The sequence below is a fragment of the Aquarana catesbeiana genome, linkage group LG01 (assembly GCF_042186555.1).
Source record: "Aquarana catesbeiana isolate 2022-GZ linkage group LG01, ASM4218655v1, whole genome shotgun sequence".
Taxonomy (NCBI): Eukaryota; Metazoa; Chordata; class Amphibia; order Anura; family Ranidae; genus Aquarana; species Aquarana catesbeiana.
Genome location: NC_133324.1, coordinates 378,316,879 through 378,343,174, shown reverse-complemented (window position 1 = coordinate 378,343,174; position 26,296 = coordinate 378,316,879). Strand labels below are relative to the sequence as shown.

Sequence of the window (26,296 nt, the reverse complement as noted above, 5' to 3'; positions counted from 1 at the left end):
GGCTCTATTCTCCCTGGTCTCACAGGCTTTGCTGAGAGCAGTGGGAGCCAATGTCAGTCAAATCCTGCGACGAGTGAGCAGGGCCGAGCTTTGATGTCTGTGTCTATAGAAGCAGGCAGCAATGCTTGGGATCGAGCCTGCAGGCGTACTACAGTAGGAAGTGGCTTCCTATAGTGGCACACCAAGAAGAGGAGCCAGGAGCGCCGAAGGGGGACGCCAGAAGAGAAGGATCAGAGCCGCTCTGTGCAATGTCATTGCACAGAGCAGGTATGACGTTTTTTATGATAAATAAGGACTTTACAAACACTTTAAACATAAGCTTTTCATGCAGACATAGAACAGGGTGGGTAGATGCACATGTACACCAGAAATGCTCTTCATTATGGAAAAAAAAGTAGTGAAGGCGTTAAGAATTTGCATAAATGTGAAAGTTTATTTGCAGTCATATGGCATAAGTATATAAAGAAAAAAAGTGTTGCGCTGTCAAATATGCTTCCTCAATATAATGATATCAGAGGATGAAACAGAAAAAAAAAACACTTAAAAGTCCACCACAATGATTCAAAAACATTTAAAAGAATAATGTAGTCAAGTGAATATCCCAAAATCTGCAAAAGTAATTTTTTCTTCACTCAAGTAGCGTCCTTCCAATTATCAACAGGTGTAACACCCCGTTCTCCCCAAGGGATAGATAGGACACAATTCATCTTCTTACCAGATAATTAGACCTTTCAGGGCCTGTATACGCATTAGTGAGTAATCACCCCTCACGTCGGGTATATGCCAGCTTTACTGTTCAGCCTGTTTAGGGATGCCAGTGATGCATATATTGGTCTTATAGGAACCTCAGACCCGATCTTTGATCTAGGAGAATGGAGTTTTACGAAAATACAGAGAGCTCTCCACCATGCTTTCCAGAGTCCTTAAAGCGGGGGTCCACCTATCTTTTTTTTTTTGTTTTTTGAGTTCATTCACAAACTTTTCTTCTCAGCATTACATACTCACATATTGTGTGTAATATGTCCGCCTGTGTCAGATTTCGTCGGAAAGAATAACTTATATTATTCACTGCAGGCGGTTTCCATCTTCATTGTGGGCATTTGAAGCCCACAAGCATTTATTTCCTGGATGCGGTGAATGCTGTGCTCCCAGCATTCACCGCTTGTTCCCGATGTAGTGATGACGGCGTTGCACACTGCATGCTGGGAAGCCTGAGACTAGCTCCCAGGAGACTGTGCGGAGTCTGGGAGAGGCTAGAAACACGCCTACTCCCACGGGAGGAGAACCAGGAAGTGCAAAGAAGAATAGAAAAATAAAAGGTAATTACGGCGATTTAAATTTTTTTAAACAGCATGTCAGCATCTAGGCAAGGAAGAGAATACATACAGATATTGTTCAAAATTTGTGTGGAACCCCGCTTTAAGAGGAACAGGAAGTGAGAGGTGAACGTTTACCCTCTAGTTTCCGCTGACCAATTCCTCCCACAGACCTGCTTTATATTTTCTTATTTTATTTCTATATGAATTGGGATACTTTGCTTTTTGTGTTTATATATGTATACATAAATCTAGGAATATGCATATTGTAGCTGGGAATATCTGTCCCTAATGGGGAATGTGTATACAAACAAGGAATTGCACTAGCCCTCCCACAGGAGGGAGGGCTTTCAATCACATGGGCCAATTTGTTAATCTAAGTCATCCTTTAAAAACCATCTACAAGCATTCCAAACTTAGCTCTGAAGAAGAGGGGACACCCTCAAAAAACACATTGGCTGCTTTTGGACCATACATCCCACCACCGTTACTGGCCAGCTGATCTTGCTGGATGATGCAATTGATGGACTTTACACTATATGCTTGACTCGTACTCGTTTGTGAGTATGCATTTTTTTCCTTTATACATTAAAGTGTTGCGAAAGTAATGCGCAAGGCTGGTGTGTTTCCGTTAGGTTCCTATAAGACCAATATATGCATCACTGGCATCCCTAAACTGACTGAACAGTAAAGCTGGCATATACCCGAAGTGAGGGGTGATTACTCACTAATGTGTATACAGGCTTTGAAAGGTCTAATTCTCTGGTAAGAAGATAAATTGTGTCCTATCCCTTGGGGAGAACGGGGTGTTGCAGATGTTGATAATTGGAAGTATGCTACTTTTTTCTTCACTCAAGGACTCTTGCAGATTTTTTTGATATTCACTTCACTACAAACTTCTTTTAAATGTTTTTGGATCATTGTGGTGGACTTTTCATTGTTTTTTCAGTTTCATCCTCTGATCTCATTATATTGAGGAAACACAATATCAGATTTATGACAGCGCAAGACTTTTTCTTCATATAACTTGTTTATATGGTGTGTACATATTTGTGAGTTCTGCTGTTATGTCAATTATTAACTAACTCCATTTTTGAGCACACTAAGCGTGTTTTTTCCTATACATAGATATGGCATAAGTAACCAATTCATAACATTTTAAATGGATAAAAACAATTGCAGAAGGCCATGCCAAGAGGACACTGGCTGTGCTTGCTTAAAATTACATCTGAAGGTTGGGAGGAGAATTATCAGAGTCCCAAATCTGTCATGTGCCTGCCAAACTGCCTGTAAAGCCTTGTGGATTTATTCCAGTCAGAATAGTTTGCTGGCCTTCTACGCAGGCAGGGTTGCCAACCTAATAGGATTCAAAAGCTGTGCGCTACATACAACCTAGCTCTAAGAGCAATTAAATAAAAATCCGTGCTAAGCCTTGTTTAACCCTTTTGGCATTCGCTGCTGGTATTAGGAAATTCCAACTGCTAGGGTCATGGAACATAAAAATACTAAAGGTCAGTTCCCAAGAATATGGTGTCAGCATTCCTATCCTATAAAATTATATTCCTCTTTAGCAAGGCCATACAAATATATCTGTAAATTTTTAAAGATTAATCTGGCTTCTAGGCTAACCTACTACTAAAGACAATTGCCTATCTCCTCCTGAAAACAGAAAAACTAAAATATGCAAAAGCGCAAAGACATACTGAATTTGAATAATTAGGCAAGGCCTAAACTGAGCTCACGCTAAGACCTGAAAAATCTGGAAACCTGTTAATACAAGCAGTGGGTGACCTGGACATGATTATTCAATCTTCAAAACTGGTAACCTCTGAGTACAGGTGACAGGTCTATTGTTTTTAATGGACATCTTGCATTTTCTCAGTATTAGAAAGGTACATCACAAGTACACCCGAGCATAGAATGCAATTTCCAATCAATGTAACCGCTGTTTATGTCTCAACATAGTTGTTTTAAATCACATCATTAAAACTGTTGCACATGCATACACAGGTATAAGATTTAAATATTAGGTTTCAATTTGATCCATAAGCAGAATGAAATGAATCTCCAAAAAATGCCTTGAGACAGTTAAAAATTACAGTACAAAAGAATGAGTCATTTGCATTTTTTTGCTACAGTTCTGTAGCCTATGCAGCAAAGTACATGTAGCATTTTGCCTCATGTTGTTAAGACCTCTTTCACACGAGTGATCCGTATGTCCGTTTTTCATCCTTTCGTTTTCGGATGAAAAACGGACATACATGTATCCTTATGGAGCGTCGGATGTCAGCGGTGACATGTCCGCTGACATCCGATCCGAAAAGTGTAACGGAGGAAAACCCTACTTTTCCATCCGTTTTCGGATCGGATGACGACGGACACTACGGTCCGTCATCACCCGATCCCCCATAGGGGAGAGCGGCGCTCTGACAGGTCCGTCGCTGCACAGTGTGCAGCGATGGACCTGTCATCTTCCTGCTCAGCGGGGACCGGCGGAGCAATCCCCGCTGAGCAAGCGGGTGTTCACGGGGCGGATCATCACTGATCCGCCCTGTGTGAATGAGCCCTAAGTGTTTTCTAACCCTAGTTATGCGGTCCGACCTGTCCTTGTCTCCTGCTGATCCAACAACAGCTTTGATGGAGGGAGTGACAACTGAAGTTGGTCTTGGCTGTGAACACTTTCAACAGAAAAGTAGTGGCATTCAAATGGAGGGGAGGGAGGGACCTGCCATGCTATGCATTCCTCTTGCTGCTTATCTGTCAAAAGTGTCCACAACCGAGACAAGCAGCAGCTATGAATCAACCATCTCCTTCATAGCGGTTGTCAAATCGACTGCAGCAGGAGGAAAGCGAAGCAGGTTTGACTTCATAGCTAGAGTTGGAAAACACTAGCAAGGGACAAAATACTACATTTACCTTTCTCCTACAGGATACAGAACTGTAAAAAAAAAAAAATGTAACATATCATCTTTATGCACAATGTCAGCTTCTATTGTGATCGATATGAAGTTTATGAAGAGAAATCTCCATAGGGGAAAAGAGGTCCATCACCTTAGGACACTAGCGTAAATCTAAGGACTCACGGAGTGGGGAAGAGCTATAAAGCATGTCCTCAAAAGCTCGTCAGTGTCCAGTCAGCTGAAGGAACCATCCATGGTCTGACTATTCAGCCTGTGTCCTGTTCTGTATGATTAGGATACAACTGTTTTCTATACAGTAAACATATAAGAGAGAAATTTCTACAGACTGGTCTATTGCACCGCAATCATCCATGTAATGTAAAGAGGATTATAACAAGAACACATCAGTATTTAATGTCCCTTTACAGTGTTTGCTACATTACAGATTAGTAAGGTGGGTGTGTGTGTGTGTGTGTGTCTTTTTTCAAACCTATCAATTCAGAATTAAACTATTTCCCCATCAAGTAATAAAACAACATACTTTGACACATACCTTACAAGAGTCTGATTGTGTAAGTCCCACACTGCAATGTTGCCATCACTACAGCAGGAGAAGCAGACCTTGGAGTCAGGGCTGATAGCCAGAGCATAGCAGGCAGGAGCAGATGATGTCAGCTCTGCTTTTATACGTGGGGTGGGAGCTGCCAGGTCCCATATGGATAACGTGCTGGCTTCCCCTCCGACAATGAGAGTGCATCCATCGGGGAGTAATTTACAGGATCTAATATAGTTATCTCTGTTCTAGAACGAGAAGACAAACACTTTATTACCCTAGGTACACAGCTATAACTATTTCAATAGCATTATAAAGTTCTAATGCTTATTTATATTAAGTACAGTGGGGATCGAAAGTTTGGGCACCCCAGGTAAAAATGTGTATTAATGTGCATAACGAAGCCAAGGAAAGATGGAAAAATCTCCAAATGGCATCAAATTACAGATTAGATATTCTTATATTATGTCAAAAAAGTTAGATTTTATTTCCATCATTTACACTTTCAAAATTACAGAAAACAAAAAAATGGCGTCTGCAAAAGTTTGGGCACCCTGCAGAGTTAATATCTTGTACTGCCCCCTTTGGCAAGTATCACAGCTTGTAAACGCTTTTTGTAGCCAGCCAAGAGTCTTTCAATTCTTGTTTGAGGTATCTTTGCCCATTCTTCCTTACAAAAGTCTTCCAGTTCTTTGCGATTCCTGGGCTGTCTGTCACGCACTGCTCTTTTAAGGTCTATCCATAGATTTTCAATAATGTTGAGGTCAGGAGATTGTGAAGGCCATGGCAAAACCTTCAGTTTACGCCTCTTGATGTAATCCCCCGTGGATTATGAGGTGTGTTTGGGATCATTATCCATTTGTAGAAGCCATCCGCTCTTTAACTTCAGCTTTTTCACAGATGGCATCAAGTTACCATCCAAAATTTGCTGAAATTTTATTGAATCCATTTTTCCTTCTACTCGTGAAATGCTCCCCGTGCCACTGGCTGCAATACAACCCCAAAGCATGATTGATCCACCACATGCTTAACAGTTGTACAGAGGTTCTTTTCATTAAATTCTGTGCCCTTTCTTCTCCAAACGTACCTTTGCTCATTCCGGCCAAAAAGTTCTATTTTAACCTCATCGGTCCACAGAACTTGTTTCCAAAATGCCTCAGGCTTGTCTATATGTTCATTTGCAAAGTTCAAATGCTGATTTTTGTGGTGAGGACGTAGAAGAGGTTTTCTTCTGATGACTCTTCCATGAAGACCATATTTGTACAATTATCTCTTTATAGTGGAATAGTGTACCAAAACTCCAGTGTCTGTCAGATCTTTCTGGAGGGATCGTGCAGTCAAACGTGGGTTTTGAATTGCTTTTCTCACAATCCTGCGAGCTGTTCTGTCTGATATTTTTCTTGGTCTTCCAGATCTTGCTTTAACTTCCACTGTTCCTGATGACTGCCATTTCTTAATTACATTCCGAACAGAGGATATTGACATCTGAAAACGCTTTGCTATCTTCTTATAGCCTTCTCCAGCTTTGTGAGCGTCAACTATTTTCAGTTTTCTAGACAACTGCTTAGAAGAACCCATGGTGCTGATTGTTGGGGCAAGGTCAGATGAGTCTGGCCATTTAAAACCTTTGAGATTGACGTCACCTGGTCTTCCCAGACAATGATTGAGAACAATCCATGACACTGGCAGGTCTCAGCTTTACAAAGGGGGCAGTGCATGCTATAAATTCTGCAGGGTGCCCAAACTTTTGCAGACGCCCTTTTTTTGTTTTCTGTAATTTTGAAAGTGTAAATGACGGAAATAAAATCTAACTTTTTTGACATAATATAAGAATGTCTAATCTGTAATTTGATGCCATTTGGAGATTTTTCCATCTTTCCTTGGCTTCGTTATGCACATTAATACACATTTTTACCTGGGGTGCCCAAACTTTCGATCCCCACTGTATGTTGTGGAACCCATCATGTATACTGAACTACAGGTTCAAGAGTATCTATGGTCAAAATTTAAACTCCTATTCATTTCAACAATCTCTGGCCTACTTCTATAAATCTGAAAGATTGTGAAGTATGAAAATATGCACTTTTACTTCTCTTAACTCTGACATGCATTGACTAGGCCCTGTGAGTAGGCATTGTCATGTCACACGTTTCATAGAGCCCGCCCTCTGAACTAAGAGGGGGCTTAAGTGAATTTTTGGAGGCGGAGTCAGTACGGGAATCAACTTGCCGGCAGAAAGGTACCATGGAATATGTAGTCCTTATAAATGAAAAGTAAACAGCAGAATAGAAGCTGCAAAGCATGCAGGGAACACAGGAATTTGTGGAAACAGAGTGCTGCCTGTCTACTGGCTATCAACATGAAAGGAAATGTTTCAATTAAGCTTACACTGGATTGCCAAAAATAACTATTGCTATTATTGGTATTACAATGCTGATGTTATAAGATGAACTTAGAAATGACCGTAGAAATCCTAAAAGGTAAACAGATCCATTTCAAGCAGACAGATCCTATCAATGCGCGCACACACACACAAAGCAAATATGAAAATTCTAGATATTTAGAAGCTGGCCATAAGGGTTTAAGTAAGCATAGGGGAAAAAAGCTGCATGCATGATGGGGAATTTTCCTACCCAGCAGTATTTCACCAGAAACATTTCCTAGCCTAAATTACAATTCCACAAATGTCCTCAAAGAAGAGAACTGTACATTGGTTACAACTTCCAAGGTGCTATGCTGCAGCCATGTTATGGTTCGAAAAGCAAAAAGGAATAAACTATAATTTATAATATCTTAGCTATGGAACAATTATGAGCTTCTTTAGGGGGAAGGGACGATAACAGATCCTCTTCAGTATTTATAATTCTACTGTCATTAATAGTACAACAGTATTTGCACAGGTACGGTCCTTCAAATTAATAACAAAAGCAGTCTGTAGGTGAATGACTGTAGAAGCCTGGGTAAACACTCATCATAGCAACGTTAAGTCCTTAGATTATTTTTCATAACCGTCAACCAACAATTTTTTAACCACCTACTTGGCAAACACGTAAAGCAAACATGCACACACAACTGAGATGAATGTGTTATACGAAAATGGATCTCTCCTGAAAGCAGAGCTCAGGCACTTCACAGTTTTAGATTATAATGGTAGGCAGATTGAAGACCGTAGCATTGACTGTAAAGTGGTGATTAGCTCACACAAAACATGTGTGATTTTATATTAAACATTTTAGGTAAGGACACTAAAGAATAGTTAATTAAAGCGTTCTTTCACATAAAAGTGATTTCAGTATCAGGTGGGCATGATGAGTCAACTTAGGCTGATGGCAGGATCTCACTACCATAGTTACTAGCTCTGTCCCCACCCTCCTTGGAGTTCAAGATATTCCAAGCTACCTCTTGATCATCCAAGTTTTCCTTTATATTCTGCTTAACATAAAATACAAATACAAAAGGGGAAGTACGACCCATTCATAAAGAGTGCAGATGTACAACCTAGCAACTCAAGAGGTGTAAAAATGTTCAGCAGTTTAAATCCCCAGAAACTATCTAAAGCTTGGGGAAAAAAAAAAAAAACACACACACACACACACACACACACACATACTTTTGGTAACCCTTCTCTATGTCACTTAGACCAGGGGTCCCCAACCCTCGGGCTGGGTCCCACGGCCTCTCTGCTGCCGGGCCGCAGGACAGGTGTGGCATGTTGGAGCCAGGCGGGCGAACAGCATGTCAGAGCCAGGTGGGCAGGCGGCATGAGAGCCAGGCATGCGGCATGCTGGAGCCAGGCAGGTGGGCGGCATGTCAGAGCTAGGCGGGCTGGCAGGCGGCATGAGAGCCAGGTGGGCAGGATATTGGAGCTAGGTGGGCATGCGGCATGAAAGAGCCGGTGTTCTGTCAAACTAGCTGGGTGGATGAGAGAAGTGTGTGGGCGGATGAGACAAGCGGGCGGTGAGAGATGACATCTCTCTCTGCCGCCTCTCATTACCGCTCGTCCGCCCTCACAGCCCAGGCTCTTCAATGTCAGAGGTGCAGCGAGAAGCAGAGATGACATCTCTCACCGCCCACCCAGCAGCTCACTCTCCTTCCCTCACTCAGAACTGGCCTCTGTACTAAATGGACCAGTGCTGCCACCAATGCAGTGGCAATACACATCTGGTGGCACTGGCAGGCGACATGGCAAGCGACATGGCAAGTAACAATCCACGTCTGGTGGCAGGCGACGTGGCAAGTGACAATCCACGTCTGGTGGCAGGCGACGTGGCAAGTGACAATCCACGTCTGGTGGCAGGCGACGTGGCAAGTGACAATCCACGTCTGGTGGCACTGGCAGGCGACGTGGCAAGTGACAATCCACGTCTGGTGGCACTGGCAGGCGACGTGGCAAGTGACAATCCACGTCTGGTGGCACTGGCAGGCGACGTGGCAAGTGACAATCCACGTCTGGTGGCACTGGCAGGCGACGTGGCAAGTGACAATCCACGTCTGGTGGCACTGGCAGGGGACGTGGCAAGTGACAATCCACGTCTGGTGGCACTGGCAGGTGACGTGGCAAGTGACAATCCACATCTGGTGGCAGACATGGCAAGTGACAAGCTGCATGTGGTGGCAGGTGACATGCCCAGGGCTCCCACTGATTCTGCCTTATGGTGAGTTGAACTATTTCATAGTATATTACAATGTAACAATATAAATAATGTGCTTCAATCATCCTGACACCATAAAAACCATGGTGCTGGGATGATTGAAGCGCCAACACCAGCCATTGCCCCGACAAATTGCCCATGAAAAATAACCCCCCCCCCCCCCCCCCCCCGCCGGGCCTTGGCACAATCTTCTTCCAAGCAGCCGGTCCCCAATGCCAAAAAGGTTGGGGACCGCTGACTTAGACTAAAACACTGCTCTTCAGAGCAAAATCGATTACTTGGGCTTTAAGACAACAAACTAAAGAATAGAAAGCCATTTCCTTGTACAGTCTCCAAGGACCCTAGTACACAAGTTTCTGTACACTTACCAAGCAGTCCAGCTGAGAAACAGGGCTTTTGTTGCCAGGTTGGCTGATGTCCCAGACTTTGACACATCCCTTCCCACCAGTGTAAACATGTCTTGTGGGGTTGCTGATGGTTACTGCACAAACCACTTCCCCGTGATTTAGTGTGTTTATCTGGCGTGCATGCCGAGGGATTCCTTGGCCAATCAGAGCATCAGGAGGGAATGGGACCGGCTGCATCTGGCCATCTGCAGTAACATGGAACGAGTAAGCCCTAAGAATAAGAGAAGAAGGGCAGGTGGAAATTTTAATAAAATCAGCAAATGGTGTTGTAATTAACACCTACACAATTCCATGTTGAAACTATACAGATTTTTAAAAGACCATATTAATTCCATTGATACCTTTTAGAAGAAATATACCACAATCTTCTACGCAACCTTTACAAAAAATAAAATATAATTAAATATGGTTTCTGATTTGGCTTGAGGTACAGAAAACAATTAGAGGTAGAATCAATGTAGAAGCATTTTCTCTCTGCTACATACTACTCCTCTGTCGACTAAACAATTTAAGTCAGAACATCTGTGCTTCCACTTATTGTAAAACATACTTCAATCTGTGACACTGCAAGCACTCTCTACAGGGAAAATGATTTAGAATATTTATACTTCAGTGAACGATCAGTGCAAAAACAGTGTGGTTCCGGATGGAGTGATGCATGTGACTAGATTTACTATCAAATATAATTTCAAATCTACTTCAACAATATCCTCCTGCACATCCTGTACCTCAAAATATAGAATCAATTGCTCAGTAAGCTTAACATTAAAATATTAAGCATCATCAGCTGGCTTGATTATGTTTTATCAATTTTAAACTCAATGATGCTAAATCAAAAATATATACGGCCGTAATGTTTAGGCACCTTTCACAGTTTGTCAGGCAGACCTGATTAGAAACTGTTAATCTATTGGTGGCCGTTTACATCCAATTGTTTCCAAGCTTGTCCAGGTAAAAAAAAAAAAAAAAAAAAAAAAAAAAACAAAAACAAAAAAAAAAAAAAAAAAGGGTCTGTGTTCCCCTTTTCTGTTTTTTTGGACCTTAACATGACTGATCAGAGGTAATCGGATTTAAACACATGTAACACAGAAGGGTGGTCCATGTCCTGTATTCCAAGATATAGAAATACTTTATCTTAAATTCTACAGTACAGGACACAGGGTTGATATTTATAGACTCTGGGGCTTTCCCAAACAGTAAATGAGAAGGTTGGGAAATAACACAAACAGAACTGTGCCAATAGGTGCAATAAGCATTAGACATGACTAAGTTCACTTGCAACAACCTTGTGGCTGAACTCTGCATCCACCAAGGACTGGAAAGTATGGACAGATGACTGGGTGGCAGCCTTACAAAGCTGGGCAACAGAGTTGATGTCAGAATGTCCAGGAAACGTATATATAGACCTGGTGCTTTATTTCATACATAAGCTCTCGAGGAGTCATCTAATCCACCTAGCAATGGATCTTGAAGAAATAAGTTCCTTGCGAGGTCCTGAGAGCAGGAAAAACGAGTCTCTTCCAGATAGAAGCCTCATACAATCAGTAACAAGCAATCTCCTTAGGGTGCTTAGGAGGAAGGATGGTGCCTTTATTGAAGTGGAAGGCTGACAACACCCAAAAATGAGGGTCTTGGACGCAAGATTACTTTGTCCTTGTGGAGAATGAGAAAATACTCTTTACAAGCATCCTTGTAAAGACTTCTGACTGATGTGATGGCCACCAAGGTGGACACCTTACAGGGGATATCATCCAAAGGAGTTTTTGCAGGGCAGAGAAACATGTTTCAATGAAGCACATGGTTTTCTGTCAGGATGGTTGCAGGGCAGAGAAACTGATGTTTCAATGAAGCACATGGTTTTCTGTAAGGATGGTTCGATCCAAAACACTTTGAATAAAAGGTTTTTACAAGGCAGCACAGTCAGAGGTTTTTTTGGAAAAGCATGAACAAAGCCAAAACCTGTCCCCTAAGAGTACTTTTGTAGGAAGGCCAGACTGCACAGAGTAATTTTTGGAGTTGTGCCTGTGCTTACACTAGGCAAAGGATTTCCAGGTAAAATAATAGATCTTTCTTTAGTAGTTTTCATTGCTTTCAGCAATGTGGGAACAACAGAAACGAAGACCCCTTTGTCTCCCAAGACATGGGCTTCAACAGCCATTAAAGCCAGTGAATGAGAAGTACAGTGGAGCGTACTCCTAGAAGTCCAAGTCTGTCTGTGTTCTAGGCTCTTCTGGGACAGTTTGCGAATCACAGGTTTTTTTCTCTTGCGCTAGTTTGCAGACCACCCGAGGCAAAATGTGCACTAGAGAAAAAGTATAAATTCCCTGAACTCAATTCAGGCTAATTATCAAGACATTCAATGCCCGTGCTAGAGGATCCTTGGTCCTGGCCACAAAAAGAGGTAACCTGTTGAATCTGGAGGCTAGGATATCTACGCCTGGAATCTCCCATCTCCAACAACTTCCCCTTGGTCCAGATCGTGACAATGGAGGTAATCTGACTTCCAGTTGTCCACTTCGAACAGCAGATATACCTGGATAGTTTTTCTCTATCCAGGAGACAATCAGTTTGGCTTCCTTCAAAGCTGCATGACTCCTAATAAACTCAGTCATTGATGCAGATCAGTCATAGCATTGTCTGATTACACCCAGATTGTGTGTCCCTGAAAAAAAAAGGGGGGAGGGGGGGTTCAGCTTTTAATTGCTCTGAGCTTCAAGATGTTGGAGAGCTTGGCTTCCTTGGCTAACCATGTTCCCTGAACTGTGAGATTAGACCATTCCTCCCTAGTCTTATAGGCTGGCATCTGCTATTACCTTCCATTGGTATGGAAGAAATTTCTTCCCTATTGTCAGGGCTAGGTTAAAAATTTGCCAAGCTATGGAATTCCTTGCTTGGCTGGATAGAAGCATAGGGAGGTTGAGGTAGGGGGAGATATATCTGAATGGTCCTGTGGACATCTGCAGATAGTTGGGAGGAAGAACAGTCCTTCAGAGGGTAGTCATCTAGATATCCTGTGACATGAATGCCCTGAGTTCTTAAAGCGGATTTCCAGGCTTTCAGTCACAAGAGTGCTCACATGGACAGAAATTAGAGCCATTTTGGAGATTTGTTGGTTCTAGAGCAAGGGTCTCAAACTGGTGGCCCTCCGGCTGTTGCGAAACTACCAGTCTAATGAGGCATTGCAAAACTGACAGTTACAAGCATGACAACCACAGGCGGAGGCATGATGGCGGAGGCATGATGGGATTTGTTTTGCAAAAGCTGGAGCCACCGCCAATTTGAGACCCCTGGTCTAGAGCATCGACAAAAAAAGAGGAAAGCAGGGGGTAAGGTTTGTAAGCGCACTATCAAAGCATGGTCCCGAAGACAGGATATTGTTGGTTGTTCAGTATCCTAGGCCAATTAGCAGCAGTTTGACAAATTGCAGAAATGGCTTGTTGCAGAATTGGGTCTGCAAGAGTAACTAGAGACTTAAAGAACATTTTAAACTTTGTCAGTAGAATCTCTGAATGAAGGACCAATTTCAATGGGTACAATAAGATGCTTAAGACTGAGATGGCAGGGTCTATACTGGAACAGTTCCATTTTTTTATGAACTACCGGTATTTCCAATGGATAGAGCACAGTAATTCACAGATGGAAGGAAATCTTTTCTGGACTGACCCAATCATAAATTGCCCATTCCATTTGTTCATGAATGGGTAATGTCTCAAGACTTAGCAGGTCTCTCCAAAGAGGCATGGTGGGACAGAGGAGAATTAAATGCAACAATGCTATGGCTTTTGTGCACAGCATAAGTGAGCATATTAACACTGGCAAGCAAATTGCATGAAGCTGTAACAAGTATATAGGAGGCCGTGTCAGAAATCTTCCATGACCTCCTCTAACACACCCTCTGGGTCCTTTTCATTCTCCTCAATGTCTATGTCCTCTAGGAGGAGGAATTTCACTTTTTAACTCCAGTAGAGACGGTCAGAGAGAAGGAGCCTGGCACTTCTGTGCCTTAGACAACTATGGCTGTACTAAATCCATTAGTCATCTGGGAAATTGTGACATAGTTAAAGAAAAGTCTGCCATATTCAAGTAGGCCACATGTGTGCTTGAGATGGAGCTAGAATCTGAAGAAAAGGCTGGTGTAAAAATTGGGTCCCGCTTCAGTGCAAGGGAAGCAGCGTTGCCGTTTTGTAGGTTTTCGCTGAATGTTTGCTTCAGCATTTGCCACAGTTTCCATGCGCCTGGTTTCCACCATATAAGAGAAGAGGTCCATCACCTTAGGACACTAGCAAAAAACTGAAGACTCGCTGTGTGGGGTAGGGTTAGAGAGGGCACCCAGGGAACGAGTCCTCAAAAGCTTTACCATTGTCCAATCACCAGAAGGCACCAAACCAATAACACAGGATCTCTTAGATTGCAAACGCCAATGAGCAGGGCTCTCCGAGTCCTAGTGTATTAAACTGTATTGTAATTGTACTGTCTGCCCTTATGTTGTAAAGCGCTGCATAAACTGTCGGCTCTATATAACTCAAGTATAATAATAATAATAGTAATAAATATGAAGCATCAGTGTTGTAGAGGACAACACCTGAATATTGTCTTTAAAAGAGACTCCTCTAAACCAATAATGTAACTGCTGTAGGTATAAAGTGCCTATCCCTGCAGCAACCTCTCAAGTCACCTGGTCACAGCTTGATATGAACTTCTAGGTGCCTTTGTTTTATACCTGCAGCAGTTTTTTGGTTTTGATTGTAAAATCCAGGCATATAAAAAAGACTTGAAAAACTCTTACAGGTAAAGCAATTTAATTTCTGCCCCCCACACACATTTCTACTGGCTCATCTCTAGCCAAACTGCAGATTTATTAGGAATGCTAAAGCTTTGCCTGTCCGAAATGCCCAGGATTTGTCCACAAGGGTTTGTGATGCTGTGCACGTACGGTGCCTTGCAAAAGTATTCACCCCCCTTGGCTTTTTACCCATTTTGTTGCATGTTACAGCCTTTAGTTCAATGTTTTTTTTAATCTGAATTATATGTGATTGATCAGAACACAAAAGTCTAAGTTGGTGAAGTAAAATTAGAAAAATATATACATAAAACTATTTTTCAGAAATAAAAAAACTGATAATTGCCATTTGCAAATGTATTCACCACCTTTGTTATGAAGTTCATAAAAAGCTCTGGTGCAACCAATTACCTTCAGAAGTCGCATACTTAGTGAAATGATGTCCACCTGTGTGCACTCTAAGTGTCACATGATCTGTCATTACATATACACACACCTTTTTGAAAGGCCCCAGAGGCTGCAACACCTAAGCAAGAGGCACCACTAACCAAACACTGCCATGAAGACCAAGGAACTCTCCAAACAGGTAAGGGACAATGTTGTTAAGAAGTACAAGTCAGGGTTAGGTTATAAAAAAGAAAAAAAAAATCCAAATCTTTGATGATCCCTAGGAGCACCATCAAATCTTTCATAACCAAATGGAAAGAACATAGCACAACGACAAACCTGCCAAGAGATGGCCGCACACCAAAACTCACGGGCATTAATCAGAGAGGCAGCACAGAGACCTAAGGTGACCCTGGAGGAGCTGCAGAGTTCCACAGCAGAGACTGGAGTATCTGTATATAGGACGACAATAAGCTGTACGCTCCATGGAGTTGGGCTTTATGGCCAAGTGGCCAGAAGAAAGCCATTACCATCAGCAAAAAACAAAATGGCACGTTGGAGACTCCCAAAATGTATGGAGGAAGGTGCTCTGGTCTGACGAGACTAAAATTTAACATTTTGGCCAAAGAAAATGCTATGTCTGGCGCAAACTCAACATATCACCCAAAGAAGACCATCCCCACAGTGAAACACGGTGGTGGCAGCATCATGCTGTGGGGATGTTTTTCAGCAGTCGGGACTGGGAAACTGGTCAGAGTTGAGGGAAAGATGGATGGTGCTAAATACAGGGATATTCTTGAGCAAAATCTGTACCACTCTGTGTGAATTGAGGCTAAGACGGAGGTTCACCCTTCCAGCAGGACAATGACCCCAAACACACTGCTAAAGCAACACTTGAGTGGTTTAAGGGGAAACATTTAAATGTGTTGGAATGGCCTAGTCAAAGTCGAGACCTCAATCCAATAGAAAATCTGTGGTCAGACTTAAAGATTGCTGTTCACAAGCACAAACAATCCAACTTGAAGGAGCTGGAGCAGTTTTGCAAGGAGGAATGGGCAAAGATCCCAGTGGTAAGATGTGGCAAGCTCATAGAGACTTATGCAAAGCGACTTGGAGCTGTGATAGCTGCAAAAAGATGGCTCTACAAAAGTATTGACTTTAGGGGGGTGAATAGTTATGCACACGGACTTTGTTATTTTGTCCTATTTGTTGTTTGCTTCACAATAAAAAAAAATAAAAACACACATCTTCAAAGTTGTGGGCATGTTCTGTAAATTAAATGATGCAAATCCTCAAACAATCCATGTTAATTCCAGGTTGTGAGGCAACAACACACGAAAAATACCAAATACTTTTGCAAGGCACTGTAAGTGAAAGTCTCTACTGTTATTTTAGTTGCCTATAATCCTAACATCAAGATACAGACTGGGGGATAAAAGGGCAGGCAGCAATTTGGTAACTTACTTACAGGAGGGGAACACACAAGCATTACCCCTCAGTCATTTTTTCCGTATTAGCAGACAGGGATCATCATAAAGAAGCAGGACTTTGGCTGCTGTTTTTTCCTAAGTGTAACCCTTCTGACAGTAGTAGTACCACTATTGCTATGTTTGGTGGTACTGCTGGGTTGTTTGAACTGCACATATGGAGGAAGGGGAGTTTTTTTTACAAGTTTTTATTTTACAAGTTTTTTTTTTTTTTTTTTACAATCTTGCATTGTTACATTGTAAATCACTATGCACTAAGACTACATAAGTCAGCTATACCATACTAGAAGCGCTCACATTCCTGCTGTAAGGTAATCAACAATTTACAGGCCAAAACAACAAAATTAGCACGAGCATGAACTTACTTTGCACAAATGAGAACCAGACTGAAAAATCTGGTTTTCTTTTTAAACAAAAAGCAATCTAAATTACATCCCTATATCTTTGGAACAATGAAAGAGCTACTGTAGTTTATTTCGTCACAGCAAAGCAAGATGCCTTCTATCAGATTCATGAATTATAGACTATGTAGAATTGAGAATACAATTCGGAAATTTCAAAACATACAATTATCCCATCAAACGATATCATACTCTACATAAGCAAATAAGCTATTACTTACGGCTTTCCTCCAGGGATTCCAGCTAAGTTTGGAGGCATTCCTGGTACTCTCATATGAGGAGGCGGATCAAAACCAACCTGTTGACATTTAAAAGAAAGCCAAATTCAGTGAAATTGAAGTTAACTTGAGAAAGAACAAATGAGACCAGTTGTATAATCATCTTGTATACACTGGGGCGGTTTGCAGGCGCTATTGCGCTAATAGCACCTGCAAACCGACCCGAAAGTGCTGCTGCTTTCAAGTCCTGCTAGCAGCATCTTCGGAGCGGTGAAGGAGGGGAGTGTATACCGCTCCTTCACCGCTCCTGCCCATTGAAATCAATGGGACGGCGCGACTATACCGCCGGCAAAGTGCCTCTGCAGAGGCGCTTTGCGGTGGTTTTTAACCATTTCTTGGCCACTAGCGGGGGGGGGGGGGTAAAACCGCCCCCCCCCCCCCCCCCGCTAGCGGCCGCATACCGACGGTAAAGCGCCACTTACAATAGCGGCGCTTTACCGCCGATGCCCACCCCAGTGTGAAAGGGCTCTTACATAGTTTGGCACTCACCATTGGCGACCGTCCATAGGCCACGACAGCAGCTGCAGCAGCACTCATCTGTGGGGACATATTGTGCAAACTAGCATAGGCAGCTCCAGGACTGGTAAGTTCACCGTTCATACCCGCATGTGGAACCATTCCAAAGGGAGTAGCATAGGGGCCCGGAACTGCTAGTGGAGTCCTCAAACCTGCAGCAGCTATTTGTAAAGAGCAAGAAAACATGCAGAGTACTGTGAATTTTTCCTTTAAGAATCTTCCATACCTTAAATTGATTTAGCCAAATTTATCAGTCCAATAACATATGTACATTTAACAATTATCACAAACAGTATACAAAATTAGAACATTGAATACCTAATTTTCAGCAAGAAATACCCATGTGCAGATCAGAACGCTAAACAACTGCCTACTATTCTTTCCTTCCAATATGGTGCCAAAAAAACAAAACACACACAAACTGCTAAGAATGGCATCTTCTGAAAAAGGCTAGCTGCCTGCCTGTAATGCCGATCCTCTTACATTCACTGGCCTAGTATGCAGATAAGACTTCTAATTTTTCTCCTTTTACTTTTATGATCTGTCCACTTGTTCCTGATCAATGAACAAAGCCAGGCAATTAGCATTTTCAGAATTGGACAACAGCAGCCCCCATAAATAATTTCACAAAAAAATTTACAAAGTCCCAGTGGTGTAGAAAGCTATAACTGTACATCAAACAGAAACAAACACCTTTTTTCGAAGGAATAATGGATGAAATATTTCTACACCTCTAGGAACTGGACCAGTTAAAAAAAACAAAAACACACACACACACACACACACACCTTTAAGGCTGGGTTCACACGACTGGCTGCGGTTTGCAGTCCGAAGCCGGCTGGGTTCACACGACTGGCTGCGGTTTGCAGTCCGAAGCCTGATGCAGTTTTGTTCACCGGGTTCAGGTGCAAATTTTTACCTGAATTCACACCTAAACCGAAACCAAAAACCGCACAAGACCCTTTTTAGAAACGGGCCGTGGCCGCTCCAGACATATGTGAAGGGGCTCCACCAAAAGGCAGTCCAATTCACATGTCATGAGAATTGGATGCAGTTCAAAAACGCATCCCATTCACGAGTGTGAACTTAGCCTAACACTGTATAAAATTTAATACAAAAAAAATCCTCCTAAAAACAAGGCATTTATTTACAATAAAGCCTTGTCTAGGCTGTGGAGTTCAGTGTGGAGCAGCAGGAAGGTAAGCAGGGACCAGAGCAGGGGAACAGCAGATAATCGCACGGTACAGTGTTGATACAGCTAGAAAGTGGTGAACAGCTTCTGGATGTGCCTGGAGAGTTGCCATTAAGGGTGCATTTACTGACCGCTGAATAAGGGGGTCAGTGTATATAGTGATTCTACATGCCTTAACCACTTACCGACCACTGCACGACTATATACGTCCTGACTTTGAAGAGGGATATCTGAGCCAGCCTGTGCTAGATGCGGTAACACAGGTACATTAATACATCTTTTGTGGCGATGTCCAAAACTTTAAAGATACTGGGTGGAGGTGATTGGTACCTTAAATAGGGTATTGGATATTAATATTCCGGTTTAACCGCTTATACGTATATTGGGTTACTGTGACACACCTATCTACACCTCCCCTACTGGTAATACTATAAGACGCGCACTTTTTGTTGCCCGTAGACAGATTGCTCTTAAGTGGACCTCTCCATATCCACCGACTGTGTCCGATTGGATTGTAGATCTCAATAGGATCATTCTTATTGAAAAGCATACATATTCCCTAAGGAACTCCCTGAATAAGTTTGATGTTATCTGGTCTAGATGGCTTCAATCTATGACTTAGGTATCATGTCAACCAATGTGTACTTTGTAATGCTGGATATTGTTATTCCTTTTTTTTGTGTGTCATATATACTCAGAGTGAGGTGGGGGTTGGCAGGGCTTGTTGAAGGGAAGGAGTTTGGGGTTTATTTTTTTTATTTTAATTTTTTTTCTTGGGGGTTTTGGTTTGGTGTGATTTCTATTTTTGTGGTTTTGTCTTTATTTTGTCAATGTCGTTTTCATATAAAATAAAAAGGATAAAAAAAAAAAAAAAAAAAAGAAGAAGAGTGATAGCTCGGCAATGGCAGCAGCTGCTGCCACAACCAAGGTATCCATGTCTTCAGGCGGCGGTTTGGTTAACGATAATGGTGGTCTCTGCGGCGGATTTATCAGTGGCGGGAGAGGGGCCCCCCCTCCCGCACCCTTCACCGCTTACCGGAGCGGTCGGCAGCGGCGGAGGCGATCGAGACCTGTCCGTGGCTGGGTATGGAGACGAGTGAGGCCAAGATGGCCCCCACCCATCTCCATACCATAGCAGGGCGGAAGCGTCGTCATAACGTCACTTCCGCCCATACATCTTAAAAGGCACATTTTTCTGTTGTCATTTTTTTCCAATTCTTTTTTTCTTTTATTGCATTTAAGTCCAAATATGAGATCTGAGGACTTTTTAACCCCAGATCTCATATTTAAGGAGGACCTGTCATGCTTTTTTCTATTACAAGGGATGTTTACATTCCCTGTAATAAGAATAAAAGCGACCAAAATGTTTTATTTTTTTTAAACAGTGTAAAAAAAAAAAAAAAAAAAAAAAAAAAAACAAAATAAATTAGAAAAAAAAAAAAAAAAAATTTAAAGCGCCCCGTCCCGAAGAGCTCGCGCGCAGAAGCGAATGCATACGTGAGTAGCGCACGCACATGAGGTATCGCCGTGATTGTTGGAGCGAGAGCAATAATTCTACCCCTAGACCTCCTCCACTCAGATTTTTAAGGGTAAAAGTTTGACGCCATTCCACGAGCGGGCGCAATTTTGAAGCGTGATATGTTGGGTATCAATTTACTTGGGGTAACATTATCTTTCATAATATAAAAAAAATTGGGCTAACTTTACTGTTGTCTTATTTTTTTAATTCAAAAAAGTGATTTTTTTTTTTCCAAAAAAAGTGCGCTTGTAAGACCGCTGCACAAATACGGTGTGACAAAGTATTGCAATGACCGCCATTTTATTCTCTATGGTGTTAGAAAAAAAATGTATAATGTTTGGGGGTTCCAAGTAATTTTCTAGCACAAAAATTTGTTTTTAACAGAGTCTGAAAAAGAGTCCCGGTCTTAAAGTGGTTAAAAAAGGTTCTTGGGACAATCAAAGGCCCTGGCTTGGTTTAGAGTCACAAGTGCTACTGACATTCCATGATAGAAGGTCTGTGCTATCTGGTAAGCAAGCATTTTGCCTACGGTGGAGGTGATTGTCACAGGATCACTTAAAAGGTGGCAGATGGTGCGGATGCTATCAAAGAACCTTTTTTTACCACATTGGGACTTTATCTTTACCATTGGTGTCTGATTCAATATTTTTAAACACAACTCTGTTTGATTTTCTGACTTGGGACTGTGCTAGATCTCAGAGTTTGTGGTTGTTTATGTTTATTTTAGAATAGCGCCTTTTTTTGCTCCGTTTAAAGTTTTATACTATATCATGCACATTCACAGAACAGCAAATCCAGCCAGACTCTCTCTCAGGTGGTATAGACCCTGTAATCTATTTTTAGAAACGCAGAGAAAAGTTACATGTTTTAGAAAAAAGTAATGGTTGGGTGTACCAGAGGTGTAGAAATGAAAGATCTTTAGTCATCCAGTCTATTCTAATTCTTTGATCTTTTGCAGGAAAAGTCCTGTTCTAAGCAACTTCTGACTCAAAGCCTGTACCTTGAATTTTCTCCACAACACTTCTGTTCCAAAAATGTTTATAGAAATATTAGGCATAAAAAGGGAATGGAGCTCAAGGCCAGAATCCAAAAAACTGCGGCTCAAAACTTTCAAATAGTGGTTAAAAAATAAAGTTTGCTAAAATGTCTTTCAATACAGAAAGTATCCTGTAATTTGGCCAAGTAAATTACCAATGATGGCTAATGTAGACAGCAATAATTCTATTCTGCTCTAACCAACTGTTAAATTATAATGCTTAAAGCACACACATGGATTTTCCAACATTGCTCAGGTGTTAGAACACTTAGTTATGGAATTCCACCCCCCATTACTCATATTACATAGCCTGATCTTTGTTTACAATTTGCCTGAGCCAAAACCAAAAGATAATGGTGGAGAGATCTGGCATTAATCTTTCTAGGCCAGACACCTGAATTTTAATAGTCTCTTCAGAAAGGAAAATGGATTTTTTTTTTCAAGGATTTACATGAAAAGACTTGCCTGTGAAAGTAAATATGGTTGCGTTCATTTGCTGTATGCATATAGCAAATATTAACCAACTGGAACTAAGAATTATAGGTTTGAAAAAGAGCATTACACTGACAATAAGTAGATAGATTTTGCCTGCCTGCCTTTCTGAAAATTGGAGTATTTGGAATTAAAATAAAGCCAAGAGTAAACAGTCTGACTGAAAGTGGTGCAGCTGCTGAAAATTGAGTGCAAACATCTGTTATTCATCAGGCCTCTTGGATGAGAGGGAAAGGGAGAAAAACATATTTAAGATTCATAGGGTATTATGTACATAACATATGTAATATAAACAAAGCACAGAAGAAAAGGGGAATTCTTACCGGCTTGGTTAACTAGAGGGTCCATGGAGGGAGGCTTGCCAAGTCCTGGACGCAGACCTGATGTAGCACTTGTGCCGGGAGTCGGTACATCACTACGAGGAGTTGGCGTGCTCGATTTCAGAACAGGCGTGCTGGCTTTTTCATGCTAGTATCATTAAACAAATTAAATGAGTATTATTTTTAATCCAGGCCATATTACACAATTTATCACAACAGCAGATGGGATACTGGGCATCTACTACTCGCTCCTTCAGCCAATTTTAATAAATCCACACAATGTTGACAGCATTAACTTGTGAGAAAGAAATGTTGACCTTTAATTCTTCTGCCAAAATGAAAACTCAGATCTGTAGAAAGAGTTACAGTTTTCTAGCTGCATTGGCACAGTGATGGTTTCATGCTAATTTCTAAGTCTGCATATAATTTTCTTAATATGGCGTTTTCACTGAGCTTGACAAATTAAGGACTATCTGGCTCAAAGTCACACTCTACATGCAGTGCCCTTACAACTTGCCTATTAAGCTTGGTGGAAAATGAAGTTCTCGTGAAACTGCCATCACTTAAATAAAAACAGGGCCAAACGAGCTCCATGTTTAGAATGGCTCATCTTTCCAGGATAATCTATTAAGGTCATTGGCAGATGACAAAAACACAGACAGAAATTAACTGACACAGCTTATTGCCCTATTAAAAGGGCTAAATTAAAAAAAACAAAAAAACCTCCGACTACAAATACTTTTTCAATCTGAAGCTGTCCCCGCCAGCACCCCTACTTCACCACAAGATGTCCTCAGTCTTCTGGGGTTAATGATGCCCAGCGTCATTCAACCCAAAACGGTTGAGCATGCGGTGAGAGCAAGACATGCCGAACCATCATCACTCAGTGTGCTGGTTTAGCTCAGCCTTGCTGTGATGGAATGGATAAACATTCCCCATGAAATCTTACTCCATATATTTTCCAGGTATTGATGATGCAAAACAAAGTACTATAGGTTCAATTCAAAAAGCTAACAGCAGAACAAAAACACACACACATCCCTGAAGTGGTTGTAAACCTACTTACACCACTTTTACCTACAGGTAAGTCTAGAATAAGGCTTACAGGTAGGTACTGGAAAGATCTCCAAAACCTGCACAGATTAGGAGATATTTACCATATCTATACCATATACCGTCATCGGTTACAAGAGAAAAACTCTGCGTGTATACCCAGCTTTACTCATGCTGTCCCATGTCAGCTCCAAGACAAAGAACTAAACAAGCACATAACCATGGATTGTTCAGTTCTTGGTCTGTTCAGAGAGGAAAGCAGTGACTGTCCATCGCAGCGCTCACTGGAGCACCCAGCTGGAGAGAGGGCAAGCACAGCTGCCTCCAGCTCTCAGCAGTGTGCTGAGAGGTGGAGCCAGCTGTCAATAAGGCAGCAAAAAAAATCCCAACAATATTATCAGGATCCTTCTTGTCAGCTGTCAGCCTATAGCAGGCAATAGCTCGCTATAGCTCGTCTATCGGTCACAGAAGGAAAGTAAGGGAAATCCTGTGACTCAAGAGAAGTTTGGCCAAATGGTTTTAAGCATTTGAAGAAATATAATTTTCAAAGTTTAAACAGTTATTGAAATCTTAGGAGATTTCCTTTTTTTTCTATTGCAGTATAATCTTGGTAGATTGTCAGCACTCCAATAATCAACAGGTGTTCACCTTCTAAAACCTGACTTAAGCCCTCGTTCACACTAAACAGCTTTGAAATTGTGCGAGTTGATCTGAACTCACACTATTTCAAAAGTCGCATATCAGTCTGACCTCAGGGGCGACTTGCAAGAGACATCTGTGCAGGTTCATGCACAGATGTCTATTGAAATCACCTCCCGAAGTCGCCAAAAGTAGTGCAGGAACTACAAAAGCAGCGTTGCATCGATTGGGACGCCCCCCATTACTGGTCAAATCGTGCTGATGTGAACGGGGCTGTGTCTTCTTGATCTTTAAAGATTTTGAGAATGAATAACTTTACGTTAAAAAGCACCTAGAGGGGCTAAGTGTAGATGGTTTTAATGCTTTTTTTACAGCTTGTTATGAAGGTACAAGTGCTCTCATGCACACAGGAGCCGTCCTCACAGTGCAATCATGCTACCTATTTTGGTTCCCGGGAGCCCCTGCTAATGTATACAGCTGCCTATAGATATGAATGACTGTAGGCAGCCGTATGCAGGTATGCGCTGCTTCTTGCATAAAGCCACAAGCGCAGACTGTCTGCTTTCAGAGACTTATGTCTGTATGCATGCGCCCATGCTCATTCATGTATATAGGCAGCTGTTCACAGCATCAAAGAATCCTGGGCATCAACACACAAAGCATGTCAATGCCATAAGGAGGAATATGCTCATGTGTGCATTAGCTCCAAATAGTTTAATGCTCATAGTGTGGGCACAGGTGCACTTTAAACTATTCTACACTCCTACTGAAAATGCCTACTTAGTGTGTTGGTGGAACATGTCCCAATAGGCCAGAAACAGATGCAAAATATTTGGTTTCAATGAAAGGAATTATGCCATGTCTGAGGGCTACACTCACACAATTCTAGGCAAATAGATTATAGCACTTTGGCACTTAACATTATAGTAATTGCAAGCATTTTATCCCGAGCTTAATGTAGGTAAAAAAAAAAAAAAAAAAAAAAAAAAAAAGGCCTACTGCATAGAACTGCACAACAACAAAAAGGAAGGTAAAACTTTATCACAGAGGTAACACCTATAGCTTCATTCAATTTAAATTCTTAAATGGGACAAAAATGACCTTTGACCTAAAACTAGCTGACATTTCTGCCACAGTCCCACATATTCAGATAATCTAATTTCCTTTTATTTGCGTGAGAAGAATCAATCCATAGTTATCAGTTGTAAGAATGAGTTCCATAATTGACACAGTTAATATGTTGTTTAAAAAAAGAAACGCTTATATATGTCTGTTAGCATGCATTGTTCCACTGAATGTTACTGTGTTACCTACCAGGCTCATTTCTTTAGATTTCAATGACGTCGAGCTACCTGAAGAAGCAGTGGAGGCTGGGCTACTAGAAGCATCTTTCTTCATTAATCGGCTCTTATCAATACCATTCTCTCGAGGGGAGTGAGCTGGGCTTGCTCTTGGAGAAGATGGATCCTAAGCATGTGCAAACAAAAACACTGCTCAGATTTGGTTGAACACAACAGGATGCATGCTGATCAGTTTCACTTTTTGTAAAAGCTGATGAGCTGTTACAAAGAGCAGCAGCCCAATCAAAAAGCCGGGTTCAGTTTTAAAAGTCACTAATAACCAATACCGATACCTTAAAGTGCATCTAAAGCAAAAAATAAAAATGGCAACATTAAGTTATTTTCACCTGAGGCTCCTGCGCATAAACACTTATTATAAAAAGGGTGTTTACAAATTACTTTAAGTACAGTTTTATTGCAAGCTACTTTAACCAGGTTTCCATCTTAAACCTGTGACGTGGAAGATCACTGCAAAAATCAAAAACGATGATGAAACACTTCTTTGCTGATTTGCAATGATATGCCAGGTGTCACAGAGGCGCTACTACCACTTACAACTGACTTTTTCCCCAGCATGACGCAGTTAATAATTTGCTGAAAGCAAATAGGTTTTTCAAAACGCAAACTACATTATACCAGAAAAAAAAAAAAAAAAAAAGGAGCTGTAGTAGGCATCAAAACTTTAAAAACATTTCCTAACAAATCAACATTAGCAACACAAAGGCTGGGAACCCAAACTGTCCTCACTATGCAAGCAGTTGCTTGGCCTTATAAGCATGGGCGTTTGGAAGTATTAGCTTGTAAATACCAGTCTAAACCATTAGAGGTCGACCAATATGGGTTTTTCTCTGGCCGATACTGATATTTAGAAATCGCGGTGGCTGATGGCCGATATATGATGCCGATTTTTTTGGGCCGATATATTAGGCCGATTCCCCCCCCCCCCCCCTTCATCTCATAAAATCTAACAGTTAGACAGACCCCTTTCACACTGGGACGTTTTTCAGGCGCTTTTGGGCTAAAAATAG

The 26,296-nt window shown here is 41.6% G+C and overlaps 1 protein-coding gene across 4 annotated transcripts in view; it reads right to left on the bottom strand.

The window, feature by feature from the left end:
* LOC141146942 (transducin-like enhancer protein 1) overlaps nt 1-26,296 on the bottom strand; it is a 99,547-nt gene that overhangs the window by 8,838 nt on the left and 64,413 nt on the right. For all 4 annotated transcript variants that reach the window (XM_073633761.1, XM_073633769.1, XM_073633780.1 and 1 more), the window contains exons 11-16: nt 25,243-25,395; nt 22,240-22,384; nt 17,651-17,838; nt 17,105-17,181; nt 9,790-10,039; nt 4,770-5,017 (exon numbers count right to left, since the gene is read on the bottom strand). In XM_073633761.1, coding sequence (XP_073489862.1) covers nt 4,770-5,017; nt 9,790-10,039; nt 17,105-17,181; nt 17,651-17,838; nt 22,240-22,384; nt 25,243-25,395 — 1,061 coding nt within the window. The remainder of the gene's footprint in view (nt 1-4,769; nt 5,018-9,789; nt 10,040-17,104; nt 17,182-17,650; nt 17,839-22,239; nt 22,385-25,242; nt 25,396-26,296) is intronic.